The sequence below is a fragment of the Danio rerio genome, chromosome 1 (genome assembly GCF_052040795.2).
Source record: "Danio rerio strain M-AB ecotype USA chromosome 1, GRCz13ab, whole genome shotgun sequence".
Classification (NCBI taxonomy): Eukaryota; Metazoa; Chordata; class Actinopteri; order Cypriniformes; family Danionidae; genus Danio; species Danio rerio.
In genome coordinates, this window is record NC_141021.1 from 60,243,024 (window position 1) to 60,262,500 (window position 19,477).

Consider the following 19,477-nt stretch of genomic DNA (forward strand, 5'->3'; position numbering starts at 1 on the left):
GATTCCTGCCCACATAACTGGAAATAAAATAGTATCCTAATAAACTTTGAGAGTCAGAATATACACTTACTGACTACTTTATTAGGTACACCTTACTAGTACCGTCTTGTAGTGGCCATTTGAGTGCAGTGAACTCATTGACATGTTCAAGAAACCAGTCTAAGATGATTTAGAAAATGGGTACACTGTGGTCATAAAGGGATAGACATAAAATAAGCAACAATACTCAGGTAGGCTGTGGTGTTGACACGATACTGAAGTGGTACCAATAGACCCAAAGTGTGCCAAAAAAAAAAAAGAAAATCTCCCCCACACCATTACACCACCACCACCAGACTGAACCGCTGATACAAGGCAGGATGGATCCATGCTTTCATGTTGTTGAGGCCAAATTCTGACCCGACCATCCGAATGTGTCAGCAGAAATGGAGACTCATCAGAGCAGCAACGTTTCTCCAATCTTCTATTGTCCAGTTTTGGTGAGTCTGTGTGAATTGTAGCCTCAGTTTCCTGTTCTTAGCTGACAGGAGCGGCACCCGGTGTGCTCTTCTGCTGCTGTAGCCCATCCGCCTCAAGGTTGGACGTGTTGTGTGTTCAGAGATGCTCTTCTGCAGACCTCGGTTGTAACGAGTGCTTATTTGAGTTACTGTTGCCTTTCTATCAGCTGGAACCAGTCTGGCCATTCTCCTCTGACCTCGGGCATCAACAAGGCATTTGCGCCCACATATGTGCCGCTCACTAGATAGTTCCTCTTTTTCGGACCAATCTTTACAAACCCTAGAAATAGTTGACCATTAAAATCCAAGTAGATCAGCAGTTTCTGAAATACTCAGACCAGCCTGACTTGAATCATGTGTGCATTTCATTAACCACATTTTCAGCCATGATGTCTGTGGACTTTCTGAGTTGTGCAACAGTCAGTCACCATTTGCTGAGAAAAGTTTCTTGCTTAGAAAATTAAATGTTATTCAAATGTGCAGGAATAAACATGTTTAGCTCGTCGTCATGTTAAACGCAGGCAAGAGATGACAGAAGATAGGGATAGGTTTAAAAAAAAAAAAAAACATTTAATTTGCATATATTAAGTGATCAACATGCACACATCCAAAATTCGTGTAGACAAATGTTTATACAAGTTTCAAATGTGTCAGTTGTGTAATTTATTGCAAACTTTGCAAAAAGAACAGTGTTGACATTGACTTGACAATGGAAAGATCATTTAATATTTAGACTACACAGTCACTACAGACTGAGGTCACATGTTGAGTTAACCTATTACTTTCTACAGTACAAGAAACACCAACACACTCTCACAATAAAACTCTAAAGATGCATTTCCTTTTCATTGGTAGCTGTGAAGTGCGTGTATTCTTCAACATGGTAGCTGCTTAGTATTAATTTCTTAACTGTTGATGTTTCTTAACTGTGAATAACTTGAGGAAAGTGGACTTTTTTTCTTGATTGAATAGACTTGGTGATTAACCACTTCTTGACAGATTCTCATATTCTGAACGGCCCGACTGGTGAAGGGCAGGTCTGGTATGGACAGCCTAATGAAAAACACAAAACAATTATCATTTATTACCAGATCTCTGATTGCACAAACACTTTGGCACACATCTGAGACATCACTTACACTGAGCATGTTGTACTGGTCTGGAGATCTGGAGTTGGGGTCAAGAGCTGTGTATCTGTTTATACCAGGACAATTGTTCTACAGGGAAACAAAGAAAATACAGGGACTTGATTGTATATTACAGATAGGGATATGACAAAAATAAGGTAAAGTTGACTCAATAATGGGCAGAAAAGGTAAACAGGCTTGTAAAAGTGAAGGTAACTTGATCTGATGCATGCACACTGGTGGACTGCATGAATGCCTTGACAGCTTAAAGCTAGAAAAATAGCAAACAAGAAGTTTTCAGTTGGTTTTAAATGGTATATATACAGTTAGGTGAGTCTATATAGCTTATATATAGTACTGGCGATGAGCAATGGTGGGTAATAGGTGTGCTTTATGGCAGAGGAATACATAGTTTGTGATGTAGTGATGCATACATTGAGTCACTACAACTGACAGAGGAGCTAGGACAGGTGAAGACCCGGGTGAAGAAGAAGAGTTGAAGGTGTGGGCTGTGTTCCAGTCCACTTTTAGTCACACACTTCGAAACTTCTAATACCTTGTTCCCTTGGGGCAATCCCCAATGCCATTTTGAAGTCTGATCGTCAAGTGAATGAGAGAAGCTTACATGGACATACACTTGATACCTCGATTTTGGAAGAACCTGAAGGATTACTGATTCATTGGGGAAGCAGAAAGCCAAGGAGGAGATGATGAGTCGGATGGCCAAGGTGGAGTCTGGGTCTCAAAGGATCAAGGTGGAGTTGGGGGATATTTAATGTGGTGCTGCCAAACTTAAATCACTAGATGGAGCTACAGATAATAGAGCTGAAACAAAGCCAGTTGTAGTGGGTGGAGGGGCTGGCTGGTACTGGAAGAGGAGGAGGGATCTGGAGGCTGGATGGTACAATGAGTGACAATGGACACTTGTGACCGGTCATGAAGATACTATGCAGATACTAATGAGTCTATTATATTTATACTGCTCTTAAGCCTTGATCAAATTTGCCTTCCAATGAAGTTCTGGCAGTGTCAGAAGATTTCAGACTTTATACTGCATTGTGACTTCAGCTATGATGAGTGTCAATCCAGGACACATTGTGATTAAAGATTTTTTTTGAGAGCTAAAGTGGCAGTGGACCGATTTTCTTTGGATCTTTTGCTACAAATGTTTGTTTTTTTGATAAAGCACCTGCCTTCAAGATTTTCTAGATGTGCGCACATTTCTGTTTTTTGTCAATCCAAGAGCCAATAGACGTATGAAATCTGATGATCTTCAAACATCTTCAAACTGTTCAATCGTCAAATTGTTTAAGTTTGCTGTGAGGAATCATCCCAGAACTCAAGTTTTCCTGCAGGTCCGTGTTTGGCACATCTTCATTGTCATGCATTCTGACATTATGGCAACTGAGATCTTACAATTTGACATGAGAAAAACTCAGACAGGCTGCAATCATTTAGGATTATTAAAACAGGCACAATGTAAGCTGGACTTCAAGCAGCAATTCTGTGGCAGGGTTGGAAGATTAGGCCAGACCTAAATCCAAACAAATCTAGCACTACTACTATCTCCAATGGGGCAACCATGGGTGCCAACTCTTGTACCTGGTTAGACTTGATGGCTCTGGGATGAGGGTAATTGCGAGCTGTGTCTCCAAAGTGACCTTCTACATCTGAGGAGGGTCTTCTTGGGCAATGACACTGGTCTTGTAGCAGGCTTGGACTTAAGCTCGAAAGCTTTGGCTTTTTAGTGGTGCCATAGCTGAATGGGTCATGGTGAAAATGGCCTTCTTGTTACACTTTGGTACAGACATCAAAATGAAACCAGTGGATGTGACTAAACAGATGATTTGTTTTAAAGAAAGATGATGGCTAATTACTGTGACTTAAAATTTTCTGTATTATATTACTGAAGCAATCCTGACATGCGGTCTGCTCTGTGTTTAAATGTAGATACTCACAGATGCCCTTACACTGAATCCAGCTTGACAATTAATATTTTGGTGGACTGCCTTTTAAAACCTCGGCTACTTTGACGTGATAACATGCTGGAGGATAAAACGCTGGAGGACCGACTAGGTCAGCAGAAGATTTTGGCCACTAAGATTGAGTTAACCTTGTAAACCAGTGATGTTGCCAGCTTGAACTTGACCAAGATATCTTGGGATTTCTTTGATGTCCTAGACCTAATTTTCCATGACCATGGATTGGTATAATTGAGCAATGAAGACAATTCCAAGGTACTTACATTCGGTTTCCCAGAGTAAATACCCAAGTAAATGAAGAATGCATTCTCTTGACCAGACCACAGAGTTTGTAAGTAGCATATGTGTGTTTTGAAGTTAACCAATGAACACTGATGGGTGGCAGGGGTGCTTAATAGCCGATTAAGAACTGATTACAAAACATATTGTTCTTTGATCATCGTACCTCATACTGGTGTACGGCAGATCTTCGGTTTATCCTCTTCTTTTGACTGCTACAAGAGGAAACACATGCAAATAATTTAATTATTTTGTGTATAAATCAACAATCACATATCATTGCGCATTGGTTTGAAAGTAAATTATATACTCTTTTTATTTACATTATAAATAGTAGTATGATGATGATGATGATGATGAATAGTCCTCCAGATGCCGCTGCGATCACAAACACCACATTTCTCCAAGCACCTGGATGAACTGAAAGACGAAGCAGATCACGATTAACTCTCCAGACTGATGAAGTTACAGGAGTGTGATGATAAAAGCTTCACCAGTGACAGTGACGGCGTCTGATCTCTGAGCTCCATGTGGATTGTGAGCCTCACAGTAGAAGCGTCCACTCTGTACTGCACTGAAACTCTGTCCAGATCCAACAGCTGAGCTTTGATTCTCCTTAAACCAGCTGAAGTTCAGAGCAGGAGGGTTTGAGTCACTGATGCACATCAGACTCACTGAATCTCCAAACACTATCACACTGACGGATACAAAGACGTTCCTGGGTGGATCTAAAAATCCAAATCGACAAAAATTAGAAAATTGTGAATCTTTTTTTTTTTTTTTTAGAATGTAGGTGATTCTTAACTCACACTGAACATCTAAAGTCACAGGATCAGAGTATTTCTCTCCATGTTCATTTCTGGCTCTACACTTGTATTCTCCACTGTCATCAGAGCTGATCTTGGAGATGCTGAAGATTCTTCCAGAATTCATATTTTTATTCCTTTTAAACCAGCTGATTTGTGCAGGAGGGTTTGAGTCACTGCTGCAGCTCAGAGTCACTGAATCTCCCTCCACTATTACACCAGATCGATAAAAGGAAATTACTGGTTTCCTTGGAGGATCTAGAAACATGGTAAATATATTTAGTTGCCAGTGACCACATCACAGAAAACATCAAATTCTTCAAAAAAAACTTGAGGTGAAGCCTTAACCATCATGAGTTGCCTGAATCAACCAAGGGTGCATTTCCGAAACCATCGTTAACCAACTAAGGTTGCAAGTTCCATCATTACGAACATAGTTCATTGATTTAATGTTTCCCAAATCCATTGTTCCAATGAACATTCGCAAACTGTGTTGCAAACTTAAACAATGCAACAACACCTCTAGAGTTGTACTTAGAATCATAATTCCTGTTCAAGAGGTGACACTTAGCTGATTATTGATTATAAAGTGTGTTTGGCATGCTGTCCCGGGAGAGAGCCCTGAGCTCATAAGATCCTCAAGCCTGGGGCTCCCTCCCGTTTGCTAGGCAAGAGAGGAGTTTGAGCTCAGGTATGGTTTGGGGGTTAGTCAGATATAACTGAGGAGGCGGCTGGTGAGTGAGGTGTTGCGGATGCCGCCCTCTCTATTCTGCCGCCCTAGGCGCGGACATAACTGAGGACGCAAGTGGTGCGGGAGGTGCTCGGTTTGAGTGCCCAGAAAAGTGCTATATAAATGTAAGGAATTATTATTATTATTATTATTTTCAGGGCTTAATTTGTGCTGGAACAGATCCGGCACCTCTGAAACTGATCTAGCACCTCATTTTACTGATCCCCCTCCTCAAAGCCCTCATCCCCCATCTGCTGTTTCTTCCGCAACTCCCCAACCTTGTTCACTTTCGTTCTTTTCACTTTCATCTGTGACACCCCTCCGCTATCCAACGCTACGCCAACCCCCACCCCCTCTACATTCACAGGTAACATGTCAGATCCATTACCCGGATCTGTTCTCGGACCTCGCAATACACAAATTAAGCACTGAGTACATTTGATAAATTTAACCACTGTAAGTTATTCATTTATTTATTAAGGCCCTAAGGAATAATATGAGCTTATGAAAAATGCAACGTGATCTCACGAGGAAACGTAAGTATTTCACGTTTTGTCAGTTTAGTGTCTAATTCGTACGAGTTCAGTTGTACGAAAATTTACGATTTTAAAAAGAAGGCGTGGACCTTATCCCACCCCTAACCCCAACCCAAATCGTCATTGGGTGATGAGCAAATTATACTAAATTGTACGAATTAGATTGTATGAATTCATACGAATTAGCCACTAAATCAAAAAGTTACGAATTGCTGTGAGATTGCGTTGGAAAAATGGGCATGCTATTTCCCCTTTAAAGACCATTGTTGAAATAATGAACACTTGTAACAGATTCACTGGACAACCTGCTAAACACCAAGTTATTATATTTTTATTAAAAACAGAAACATCATTCAATAAAATGTAAGTCAGATCTAAAGATTAAAAAACAGAAGTTCACTGTACTCACACATGATGTTTAATGTCACAGAATCAGAGAGCTTCTCTCCATATTTATTGCTGGCCTTACAGTTATATTCTCCACTGTCATCACAACTGATCCTGGAGATGCTGAAGATTCTTCCATTTTTCAGAAGTTTTGTTCCTTTAAACCAGCTGAAGTTCAGAGCAGGAGGGTTTGAGTCGCTGCTGCAGCTCAGAGTCACTGAATCTCCAGACATTTTTATCGCAGATCCACTGACGAACACGGAGACGCTCTTTGGTGGATCTAAAACAAACCATTAACAAACAACAGTTTTCACCTCACAAGTTATGTTTCAAGGATTAACATCAAAGTTACTGAATCATTGTTTACTCACACATGACATTTAAAGTCACAGGATCAGAGTATTTCTCTCCATGGTCATTTCTGGCTCTACACTTGTATTCTCCACTGTCATCAGAGCTGATCTTTATGATTCTGTAAATGTCTTTAGATTTAATGAATGTTCCTTCTTTATACCAGAATATTTGTGCAGGAGGGTTTGAGTCACTGCTGCAGCTCAGAGTCACTGAATCTCCAGACATTATTACAGCAGATCCACTGACGGACACTGAGACGCTGCTTGGTGGGTCTGCAAACAGCAATATTTACAACTTTAGATGTTAATCAAGATAAAAATGAAACAATAAAAAATGATGACACACAAGATTTACTAAGACATTCAAATATATATTGTTAAAGCACAAAGTTAAACACAATCAGTTCCTTCCTTTTAAATACACAAAAGTTATGTTTGCATAGAGCTTGATTGAAACATGAATGCTCACTTAAAACCGGCTACTGAGTTGAACATGGTTGGAAGCAGATTAGATATGGATTAGCAAAATGGCTTAACACCAGTGGCTTATGACTATGTGTGCCTGGGCTACCTTGCAAACCGGCTTAGTACGAATATGTCCTGGTTACAAAATTATGTTGCAGGATGATGGAAAAAAAAATAATCCACCAGATCTTTGATTATATCGTTGACATACTCTTTTAGATCACTTGAAAATGGCTGAATGTTAAGCAAGTATAGCTGCGTCCCAAATGGCACACGATGCACTATGTACTTATGCACTTACACACAGCATAGTACATGTATGTAGTGTCGTCCCAAATGGAGCACTAATGTTTTTTTACTTAGCGGAAATTCAACCCGTTTCTCTGATGACGTTTGACGGTCGCCAAACTAGTAAAATAAATGACTAGACTATCAAATAACACCTGCCATGAGTATAACCACATTCTCCATCGGGTGGCGCTAAAATCACTTTCGTAAGAGTTTCTTTGTCAATTCAAAATAAATAAAGTTAGTCAACATGTGCGACCGATAGCTTCGCCCATTTTACTAAGTGAGCATAGCTGTGGTCGTTGAGTGCATGAAGTGTCTATTATTACTCACTTGTTTACCGGTTAAATGTGCACATCATCGGGTAATTAAAGTGCACCTATTATTTTTAGAGTTTTCAGTGTGAACACTCTTCTTACACTATTTATACTTCAAAATGGCGTAGAATAGTGCATAAGTATTCAATTTGGGACGCAGCTTATGACATCCAAATATACACAAAGTTAACTGAGCCTGTTCCTTCTGTTTAAATATCAGTGTGATTTCCAGATTCATGTATTTGTAGTCACAAATACACCATTGCCATGTAGGTGTAGAGGCAAAATGCATAAAATGTTTACCATTTGGGCCCTGTAATTGATCTCATTTTTGTTCAATGGGCTCATATCTGCACACTTATTGACTAATATCTGTAATTCATTCTCTATGATCTGAATACCCCATTGTCATGCAGGGGCAAAAAGTTACTGTACTCAACACAACACAACTGTACTCTGTGTTCACACTCTGTGACTGTCTGCTGCTTTGGGGCATCCAAAAGGTGAAGTCAATCAAAGACTTCAAATAGAAAAATACTTACATTGGACATCCAGATAAACAGTAGGAGAGATGTAATTCTGTTCCCGCACACCACAGCTGTAATAGCCTGCATGTTTTCTGCTGACTGAACTGAAGATGAATTCATTTCTAATACTCCCTGTAGCTACTGGTTGTGAGTTTCTGTACCAGATGAATGTTGGTGTGTCAGTCAGTTTACAGCTGCTTCTACATGTCAGACGGACTGAATCTCCCTCTGTCACTCTCTCAGGAGACTCCAGCTGAAGATCTGAACACAACACACACATTATATCTAGTGCTGCTCTCATACACTGATTATTATTCTACATAATGACCACAAGAAGAGAGAAACCTCAGGAGAGTCACCTGTGACAGAGAGACGCACTCCTGGAGTACCAGTGATAACATTGTCACATAAACAATTGAATATGCAATAGTAATCATCTGAATCCTCCTGTGTCACCTCACTGATAGTGATGGAGTAGCAGTTTTCCTGATATCCTGAAAAGCAACGCCACTGGCTGATTCTATGGCCTGAAAGTTTTACACTCTTTGCTGTGGTCCAGAACACTTCTGCGATCTGGTATCCAGTAGGGTACAAGCAAGTCATACTCACTGTTGAACCCTTTAGTGCGCAAATATCAGATGGTCGGTAATTCACATACCAATCATACTGGCCAAAACCCCCTGAAACATGTTAAAGAGATGAGTCAGCCACAATGATCCTTTCATAATCATAACAAATGTTGTTGTTTTTTTACCCTGTCATTATCTTACAGTACAGTGCATGTAATCATGGGTGGGATATTTCGGCTAACATTTTTGATCATTTAGCCCTGATTGAACCTCAACTTGAGGTTTTTGCAACAACAAAATCAAATGGAGTTTGATGATAGATAGAGATTCGCTATTTAAAAACAAGTGATTACGTAATGTTCATGAATTCTCCATTGACTCACTGTGTATCATGAGCAGAAGCACCAGAGAAAGAGTAGCCATTCTCCCTGACATCACTACAAAATCACAACACACACGTTAACCGAAAAACTGTACATCGAGAATTGTGACTATGTCTCTTTAGTCTCCTTTACAGTATAGATCAGGTTATATTCACATATTAATCAGAACAACCCTTACCGTTTTCAGGCGACTCTGATCTCCAGCAAGCGTAAAACTGATGCATTTCTCACAGTAAGAATAGCAAACAGAAAATCTTTCTTCCTCTTTCTTATCCTCAACCCACACAACAAGAAAAAAAAAAGACTAAATGGCCGGTAAAACAAGTTAATATAATTCATAGATGAGTGGTCAAATCTGAAAACAGTGAACGATAACACAGACAGGTGCACAATCCATGAAGCATACTTATTGATCAATCCTGATATGGACTCACAACAAAATGACACCTTATATTTTACCCTTAAATATTTTAATAAGAGTTGTGATCTGAGAAACAAAGCATTCTTTAGCACCCTTACTACAGTGCACACATAGCATGCCTACTTAGCATTTACATTGGTGCCATGACCCGGATAAGAGTGAGGTTTAAGGGTGAAAAAACTGAAGCTGTGGAGCTAATCCTCACCCCTCTTTTCTTAAGAGGTTCACTAGCAACACACTCTAGAGCAGGGGTACTCAATAGGCAGACTCTGGCCCGCACCCGGACCTAGACACAAATAATTCTGGACCGATGCCAAAACCAGCATGCTAATTTAATCATAATCCAAATGAGATTTCAATGGAGTGCGCAATTGTGATTCCGTGATACATCTTTGAGGATTCTGCTCCGTTTGGCTGCTTCAGCTATGTCCAATCACAGCAGTTGTAACAGCCAGCATCGCTATAGCAACATAACAACTGCGTCACTCGCTCACTCACATGCTCGCTATCTTGCACACTTCGGGCTGTCAGTTTTATCTACTGTGACAGGCGAACAGGCATTCTCATCATTTTCAAACAGTGTGAATATCTGACGTAAAAAAGGCATGCTCAAAACTTGCCGTTGAAAATAAATAAAAAGCTGATTTTGAAAACCGGGAATTTATGATTGAGTGGACAAATAAATATGCATTCGTGCTTCCAGTGGGAAGCCGAAAACCAATGTGTTAAATCTGCAATGAGACTGTAGCAATCATCAGGTATGGAACGCAAAACGGCATTATGAATCCCAGCAAACACATTTTAAACAAAATTATTTATATTTGAGTACCCCTGCTCTAGAGACTGTGGTCCTTCGGATCATTGTTAGTTTGCCTATCTACCATGCCATTTAAATTGGTGCCGTGACCCGATAGGTTGTGAGAATAACTAAAGCTCTTGAGCTAAACCTCACTCTCCTGATGTCAGGAGGTCTACTAGCAACAGACTCTAGATAATCTGGTCTTTACCGTACCTGTTAGTGTGCAGTCCTACCATGCCATTTACATTGGTGCCGTGACCCGGATGGGAATGAGGTTTAAGGGGTTGAGAATAACTGAAGCTGTGCAGATAAACCTCATGCGCCTAATCTTAAAATACACACTAGCATTGTATTTTAAAGAATGTGGTCTTTAGTGTCCTTGTTAGGGTGCAAAATTACCATGCCTACTTATCAGTTTTATTGGTGCCATGACCTGGATGGAAGTGAGGTTTAAGGTAGTAAGAATATCTAAAGCTCTTGAGCTAAACCTCACTCTCCTGATCTCAGGAGGTCCACTAGCAACAGACTCTAGATGATCTGGGCTTTACCGTACTTATTAGTGTGCAGTCCTACCATGTCATTTACATTGGTGCCGTGACCCTGATGGGAGTGAGATTTAAGGGGTTGAGAATAACTGAAGCTGTGCAGATAAACCTCATGCCCCTAATCTTAAAATAGCACTAGCAATGTATTTTAAAGAATGTGGTCTTTAGTGTCCTTGTTAGTGTGCACACCGACCATGCCTACTTATCAGTTACACTGGTGCCATGACCTGGATGTAAGTGTGGTTTAAGGTAGTGAGAATAGGTAAAGCTCTTACTCCCCTGAACTAAGGAGGTCCACTAGCAACATACTCTAGACAATAAGGTCTTAAACGTAACATTACTTGTTAGTGTGCATTTCTACCATACCAGTTACATTGGTGCCGTGACCCTGGAGTGTGGTTTAAGGACGTGAGGATAACTGAATCTGTGCAGAGACATCTCACTACCCTGATCTCAAAATGGTCAACAAGCAACATACACTTGAGACTATGGTGTTGTTGTGCCAACCTACCATGCTGTAATCCCCTGTTTCAGTCCCACTCAGTTCTGGAGGGATTATATTAGTGCTGTGACCCGGATGGGAGCAAAGTTTAAAAGAGTGAGTGTAATTAAGGCTTAAAAGGTAAACCAAAGTTCCTGATCTCAAAAATTGCACTAGTGACTATTACTACAGACTGGGCTCTAAAAGCCACTCAGATAAGGTCAGACAGACCTGGAGGGCTTACATGAGCACACTTCAGGCTTTTTCAACAGTGGACAGGGGTCATTGTAAGAACTCTTGGTTTGCAACGAAGTATCATCAGTATGACCACAAACAAACCACAAGCTTTGCAAGTCAGAGACACTCTGACACAGTCACTAAAGCTAAAAGATTTGGCACTTGTTAGTGATACATAAAGTGTTTTCTTTTCTTTTGTTTGCCAAATCAAACCATCAGGATACAACAGAATATATTTGCTTTTGGACAGAATTTTATTAAAAAAAATATTCAAGTATAAAAACTTGTTAATTATTCTAGTCACTTCCTGGAAACTTCTTTCTGAAGAATTATGAAGGATATTGAGCAATACTGGATTTTGTCACGCTGACCGCAAAAAAGTTATTTTTTGCTTTTAGTTTCCTTGGTACTGGCCTATAGATAAGGAAGGGAGAGGAAATAGCCTCATAGAGAACCTCAACCCTGCAGTAAAGCTCAGCATCTCTACATACGTCAACAGTTGAATGGAGAATTAATGGAAATTATTTCTCACTAATGTTGTTTAATATGGAGAGTCTAAATAGATCAAATATGACACGGGTGGAACAATTGTAGCATTTGTTCACAAAAGTCTTTCTTGGAATGCAAAAACTGCAATATAATTTTTCATACCTCATCATCAGAATTTCACTGTTGTTTTAGTCAAAAAGATTAAACCAGTGCTTTTGGCATTTTCTTAATATAGTTGCACTAATCACTTTGATGGCCCTATTATCATATTCTTCCTGTTATATTTACAATTGTGTATAGTTGTATACAAAGCTGTACAGACTCAATATTAACCATATGTCACTAGTACTGCATAGCCACAGTTATTTTTGTTTCTGATGATGTTTAGCTCATTCCACAGGGCTATGACTGCATGTGTTATTTTGAGTTGAGCGCTAAAGTAACCGCAGGCTACAACAAGGGTAAATAAAGAGTTGAAATTAAGAACAACTTAAAATTGGTTTATTTAGTATCAGAAATATTTGAAACAGACATTTAAAAAATGCATCTTTAACAAATGTTTTACAAACACAAATATACAAAGACTCAAACACTGACCCAATGACAATGCGAAAGCTCCTTTTCTGTTTTATTTTCTGGCAATCTGTTTAACTGATTTACTGAATAATATGGCAGGAATTGTTAAATTGACACCTAAATTAATAAAACACACTTTAAATCAAAAGGTTTAATTACTATTTGTTTATATTCATGCAGTCTCACAGTCATCTGACGCAGCTGTAGATCACTGAACCCTCTTCCACAGTCTCCACATTTGACTGCCTAAAAAAAGACAATTCAAATAAAGAAAAACACATTAGTTCTCTATCATAACAGCACACATCATGTGAACATTATGATGTTCTACTTTAAACTGCATAATAATGAAATCATACTTTAAAATTAATTAGAGCCAACATTTGTCACACACTCCTAATAGAGCCTTATGAAGAAAATTGCTATTATTCATCTAATTTCATCATAACTACTAGCAGCATAACAGGACTGATTCCCTATATCAGTAACTCTGCCTTTGAATAAACATATACACCTCCACTGTTGTCTTCAGTTTTGTAAAATGTCAATATTACAGAGGACGATATAATTTCAATAATAAATTAAAGTAGTTAAAGCATAACCCGCCCAACTCTTCAATTCCCGTCACCGACATTATATCCCTAACTCTTCAATACCTGTCTCTGACATTACACCCCCAACTCTTCAATACCGGTCACCATTATTGCACCCTCAAACTCTTCAATACCGGTCATCGACATTACACCCCTAAACTCTTCAATACCAATCATGGATATTTCCCTCACAAGTCTTCAATACCGGTCAACTCACCATCATTGCTCCCCCATCTCCTCAATACCAGTCCCCAACATTACCCCACCTCCCCACCCCCACCGTCCCGACCACCCAACCTCTTAAATTCTGGTCACCAATATTACACCCCCAAATTCTTTAATACTGATCACCAACAATACACTCTCAAACTCTTCAATACCAATGACCAACATTACCCCCTTCAACTCTTCAATACCAGTCACTGACATTATCCCCCGACTCTTTAGTACTGGTCACACATTACACCCCAAAACTCTTCAATACCGGTCACTGACATTACCACCCCAGGCTCTTCAAACTAATTACTGACAGTACACCCCCAACTCATCAATGCCGGTCATTGACATTACACCCCTAACTTTTCAATACTGGTCACCGACATTACACCCCTAACTCTTCAATACCTATCATGGATATTTCCCTCACAAGTCTTCAATATCGGTCAATTAACCATCATTACTCCCCCATCTCCTCAATACCAGTCGACAATACCCCCCCCCCAACCTCTTAAATTCCAACACCAACATTACACCCCTAAACACTTCAATACCTATCACGAACATTACACCCCTAAACACTTCAATACCAATCACGAACATTACACCCCTAAACTCTTCAATACCTATCACGAACATTACACCCCTAAACTCTTCAATACCAATCACGAACATTACACCCCTAAACTCTTCAATACCAATCACCAACATTACACCCCTAAACTCTTCAATACCAATCACCAACATTACACCCCTAAACTCTTCAATACCAATCACCAACATTACACCCCTAAACTCTTCAATACCTATCACGAACATTACACCCCTAAACTCTTCAATACCTATCACGAACATTACACCCCTAAACTCTTCAATACCAATCACCAACATTACACCCCTAAACTCTTCAATACCAATCACCAACATTACACCCCTAAACTCTTCAATACCAATCACCAACATTACACCCCTAAACTCTTCAATACCAATCACCAACATTACACCCCTAAACTCTTCAATACCAATCACGAACATTACACCCCTAAACTCTTCAATACCAATCACGAACATTACACCCCTAAACTCTTCAATACCTATCACGAACATTACACCCCTAAACTCTTCAATACCTATCACGAACATTACACCCCTAAACTCTTCAATACCAATCACCAACATTACACCCCTAAACTCTTCAATACCAATCACGAACATTACACCCCTAAACTCTTCAATACCAATCACGAACATTACACCCCTAAACTCTTCAATACCAATCACGAACATTACACCCCTAAACACTTCAATACCTATCACGAACATTACACCCCTAAACTCTTCAATACCAATCACGAACATTACACCCCTAAACTCTTCAATACCTATCACGAACATTACACCCCTAAACTCTTCAATACCAATCACGAACATTACACCCCTAAACTCTTCAATACCTATCACGAACATTACACCCCTAAACTCTTCAATACCAATCACCAACATTACACCCCTAAACTCTTCAATACCAATCACCAACATTACACCCCTAAACTCTTCAATACCAATCACCAACATTACACCCCTAAACTCTTCAATACCAATCACGAACATTACACCCCTAAACTCTTCAATACCTATCACGAACATTACACCCCTAAACTCTTCAATACCAATCACGAACATTACACCCCTAAACACTTCAATACCAATCACGAACATTACACCTCTTAACACTTCAATACCAATCACGAACATTACACCCCTTAACACTTCAATACCAATCACGAACATTACACCCCTAAACTCTTCAATACCTATCACGAACTTTACACCCCTAAACTCTTCAATACCAATCACGAACATTACACCCCTAAACTCTTCAATACCAATCACGAACATTACACTCTCAAACTCTTCAATACCAGTCACTGACATTACCCCCCCAACTCTTCAATAGACATTAACACCCCCGAAATTAAAGTGAGTAAGTGTAGCTGAAGTAGCAGAGGCACAAACTACAAAGCCTCCACTTCTGGAAAGGAGGCAGGGAGCAGCAGCTCATTTGCATTTAAAGAGATACAAAATTTGTATCTAAAATGTGTACATACAAAAATTTACGAAACTTTTACAAAAAACTTTTGTAATTAATGATTAAGAGGTATTTAATGCTGAAATGTCACAGATGCATTCTGGGAACACTCTAGACTTATTTTACATTGTGTAAAAGAGCATCACATGATCTGTATAAGATTACTGTTGTTCTCACCTCACTGCAGGATCCAGTTGGTGAATGCCGATATTGTCATAGTGACATTCGTTCTCTTCTGCTCTCTTCTTCGGTTTCTTTTTGTGAATCTGGACAGTTGCGTACTGCATCTCCTCTGTATTTTCATCTCTTCCAGTTTTGCTGGATGAAACACTAGCATACATGGCATCAGCACAATCGGCGGATTGAGAAGCACGAACGCCACTCTCAGTTATGCTAGAATACAGATCATCCTGAAATGAAAGAAAGCCAACTGCTTCACACATGAAACTGAACTAAAAGCACAATGAGATATTTCCCAAGAGCAGCTGTAAAGTCAGATGTGTGTGGATGATTGACCTGTTTCGCATTGACGTCTGCAGCTTTTGGAGCTTTTCGGTTTCTCCTGCTGTGGTAGACAAACATTGTAAGCTGAGTTTTTTTCACAGTCACAGTATAATTTAATGTACAACTCACACCAATAACAAACCATTGACTAAGACTATTAGCTTAATAAACTACTAATTAGCTGCTTATTAATCAACACAGGCTCATTCTGAAAACATAGTCCCGTGGATGCTTCTGGAGACCGCGGATTATGAAGCCAGAGGTACGTACGTATTATTTCAGCATTTTTTTTTTTAATAAACGAACGATATGGGGTGGTATGACGCCGTTCCTTTTCATGCTAACAATTTGACCGCTTACCTCCGTGTGGAGGGCTTTTCCGCCGCAATCAGTTTGTCTTGTTAGTTCGTCATGTATGTCAGCGAACTTGAGACGCAGAGACCACGAAGATGAGGTTCGAGTCCAGGGCAGAGCGGTTTCAGAAAGCAGGTAAGACAAAAACAGAATCCAAAAAATAAAATGATCAAGTGAACAACAGGGTGGGAATCTGGTAAAATCCGAAAACGTAGTTAAATCAGACGAGGGCTTTTCTTTTTCTAGACGTCTTTTGTAAACCGTTTGGTTGGGTTTAGGGGAAGCAAGTAGGTGGGTGGGTCAATAGATAAAATTGGTTGGGTTTAGGGAAGGAGTCAATTGGATTGGTCAGCCGGCCAGGCAGTCAGACAGACAGTCGTTAGACAGCGGCCTCTGGTGAATTTACGCGGGAACAGCAGTTGCGAACGGCACTGGCAAAAGAAATTTGAGACATGAAAAAGCAGTTTCGCAGATTTGCAAAATACAAAAATGGCAAAAATACAGACCTATCGGGATGTATTTTGCGGGCTCCAGAAACGTCCACAGGATGAGCAGTTTCAGAGTTAGCCTGGGTTGTTTTTAATAGTTAGTAAGGTAGTAGTTGGGTTTAGGTATTGTGTAGGATTAGGGGTGAAGAGGATCATGGTTTATAAGTACTAAAACTTTATTAATTTATCAATATCAGGCAGGTTATAAGCCAGTAGTTAATAGTGTTAGTTGTGAGAATGTTTTTGTAATATTCACATATACATGAGAAAATTTACTTCTACTGTAATTGAGAATGACTTTTAAGTAAACTTACATTATGAACACAATGATAAGGATGATGAGTAATAATCCTATAAACGCCACTGTGATCCCCAACCAGACATGCCAACGGTGACGTACTGAAAAATGAAGAATATGAGATTAATGCTCAAAGCAGAACTGCTGACTTGGAGTCTTTATGAAGTGAAAGCTTCACCAGTGACAGTGACGGCGTCTGATCTCTGAGCTCCATGTGGATTGTGAGCCTCACAGTAGAAGCGTCCACTCTGTACTGCACTGAAACTCTGTCCAGATCCAACAGCTGAGCTTTGATTCTCCTTAAACCAGCTGAAGTTCAGAGCAGGAGGGTTTGAGTCACTGATGCACATCAGACTCACTGAATCTCCAGACATTATTACAGCTGATCCATTTATAGACACTGAGACGTTCCTGGGAGGATCTTTAAAAAAAAGAGAAAGAAGATATTAACAATCAACAATAGATGTACATCAAATAATAAGTTTATGACAGTTACTAAGCCATCATAAACTCACACTGCACATTTATAGTTTCACCAGCAGAGTATTTCTTTCCATGTTCATTTCTGGCCTTGCACTTGTATTCTCCACTGTCATCAGAGCTGATCTTTGAGATGCTGAAGATTCTTCCAGATCCTACAAGTGTTTCTCCTTTAAACCAGCTGATTTCTGCAGGAGGGTTTGAGTCACTGCTGCAGCTCAGAGTCACTGAATCTCCCTCCACTATTACAGCAGATCCACTGGAGGAGATCACAGGAGTATCTGGAGCATCTGCAGGTGAAACATGTAAACAAGTAAAAAATTGTCCATTTGTTTCATTTTTTCTCTCAACAAAATGTAAACACTGGATCAGCTTCTCTTTCCTATGGTAACACATATTTAAATAAATTAAAAACATAAACCCTCCTCAAAACTTGCAGAAAAATGTACATATCTATCACCCCTCATTCAGCGCACCCCAGTGTGTGTGTAGTTTACTGTATTATTGTCATTATTTTGCGAGTGTGCGTGTCCTCTATAGATGTGGGCTCAGAAGTTCACATGAACAACATGAAAGCACGGACCCATCCTGCCTTGTTTACACTAATCAGGCTGCATCAAATGTTGAAAACAATAAATACATTTATGAATAAAGGGTTATAGTATGGTGACCGTTTTTGAATAAGGAACAATTTAGTAGATTTTAACGCCGAAATATGAAGCTTACTATTTCAAAGTGCATTCCCCTGATTTTTGTAGCATCCATTATCAATAGTGTTGATTTGTATTAATCACTGCACGATCAAGCATATGCATAGTTAAGAGGAGCAAAGTTATTTGGATGTCTGCAGAGTATGGGTAAATATATGCTATGATTTAAATTTACACTGAAAGAGCTAGAAAGTATTTTAACTTTAAAATTGCCATAACACTTAAGTCATGGAGAAGTCAGCAATATTAGATTGTTATAATGTTATATTACATTATTGTGATACAACTTCGAAATGTTTGCCTATGTTCTGTATATCACTGGAATACTTAAAGAAAGAGGGCAGACTGTAAACGAAATACATACTTACATCTGACATCAAGATAAGCAGCAGGACAGATGTCTTTGTGTTTCTGCACACCACAGCTATAGTAGCCTGCATCTCTTCTACTGACCGAACTGAAGAAGAGTGCATTTAGAATACTTCCTGTAGCTACTGGCTGTGAGTTTCTGTACCAGGTGATTGTTGGTGTATCAGTCAGTTTACAGCTGCTGTTACATGTCAGACGGACTGAATCTCCCTCTGTCACTCTCTCAGGAGACTCCAGCTGAAGATCTGAACACAACACACACATTATATCTAGTGCTGCTCTCATACACTGATTATTATTCTACATAATGACCACAAGAAGAGAGAAACCTCAGGAGAATCACCTGTCACAGAGAGACGCACTCCTGGAACGCCAATCCATTTATTAGCAGCTATTTCAGTGGTGAATCTACAATAATAAACTCGTTCATCTTTCTTTGTCACATGACTCAGTCTGAGGTAGCAATTCCTCTGTTTATCTCCCAGATATTGAAGCCTCTGACTGTATTCAGGGTCCTCAGACAGATCAGAAAACTCCTCATTCTCCTCTTTAACTCGTGTTTTTGTCCAGAATGCTGTTTCA

The 19,477-nt window shown here is 39.6% G+C and overlaps 2 protein-coding genes across 6 annotated transcripts in view; both read right to left on the minus strand.

The window, feature by feature from the left end:
• Positions 1–10,144, minus strand: LOC147847088 (B-cell receptor CD22-like). Its single transcript, XM_087237992.1, has 12 exons — positions 9,425–10,144; positions 9,247–9,300; positions 8,654–8,974; positions 8,310–8,555; positions 6,716–6,970; positions 6,367–6,624; positions 4,695–4,949; positions 4,380–4,613; positions 4,209–4,305; positions 4,052–4,100; positions 1,637–1,714; positions 1–1,550 (listed from the first exon to the last, which is right to left on the minus strand). Exons 1-12 carry the CDS (start codon positions 9,468–9,470, stop codon positions 1,479–1,481), a joined length of 1,965 nt encoding a protein of 654 aa, XP_087094118.1. The 5' UTR covers positions 9,471–10,144; the 3' UTR covers positions 1–1,478.
• Positions 10,145–12,697: 2,553 nt separating this feature from the next.
• sc:d0284 overlaps positions 12,698–19,477 on the minus strand; it is a 39,937-nt gene continuing 33,157 nt past the window's right edge. For 3 of the 5 annotated variants that reach the window (XM_087234889.1, XM_087234888.1, XM_087234890.1), the window contains 8 exons: positions 19,239–19,477; positions 18,895–19,140; positions 17,852–18,106; positions 17,515–17,757; positions 17,353–17,437; positions 16,209–16,257; positions 15,870–16,102; positions 12,698–13,040 (listed from right to left, as the gene is read on the minus strand). The exon at positions 19,239–19,477 is cut by the window's right edge and continues 115 nt beyond it. In XM_087234889.1, the coding sequence (XP_087091015.1) occupies positions 12,983–13,040; positions 15,870–16,102; positions 16,209–16,257; positions 17,353–17,437; positions 17,515–17,757; positions 17,852–18,106; positions 18,895–19,140; positions 19,239–19,477 (1,408 nt within the window). In that variant the 3' untranslated portion in view covers positions 12,698–12,982. 5 annotated transcript variants of the gene reach the window in all.

What these genes read in the sequence shown, in the direction of transcription:
- LOC147847088 (XM_087237992.1), bottom strand. Translation starts at nt 9,470, where the DNA reads ATGCATCAGTTTTACGCTTGCTGGAGATCAGAGTCGCCTGAAAACG. An exon ending in GCTTCTGCTCATGATACACA is followed by an intron (nt 8,975 to 9,246) that starts GTGAGTCAATGG and finishes AACATGTTTCAG; the next exon opens with GGGGTTTTGGCCAGTATGAT. An exon ending in TGTTTATCTGGATGTCCAAT is followed by an intron (nt 6,971 to 8,309) that starts GTAAGTATTTTT and finishes TGCTGTTTGCAG; the next exon opens with ACCCACCAAGCAGCGTCTCA.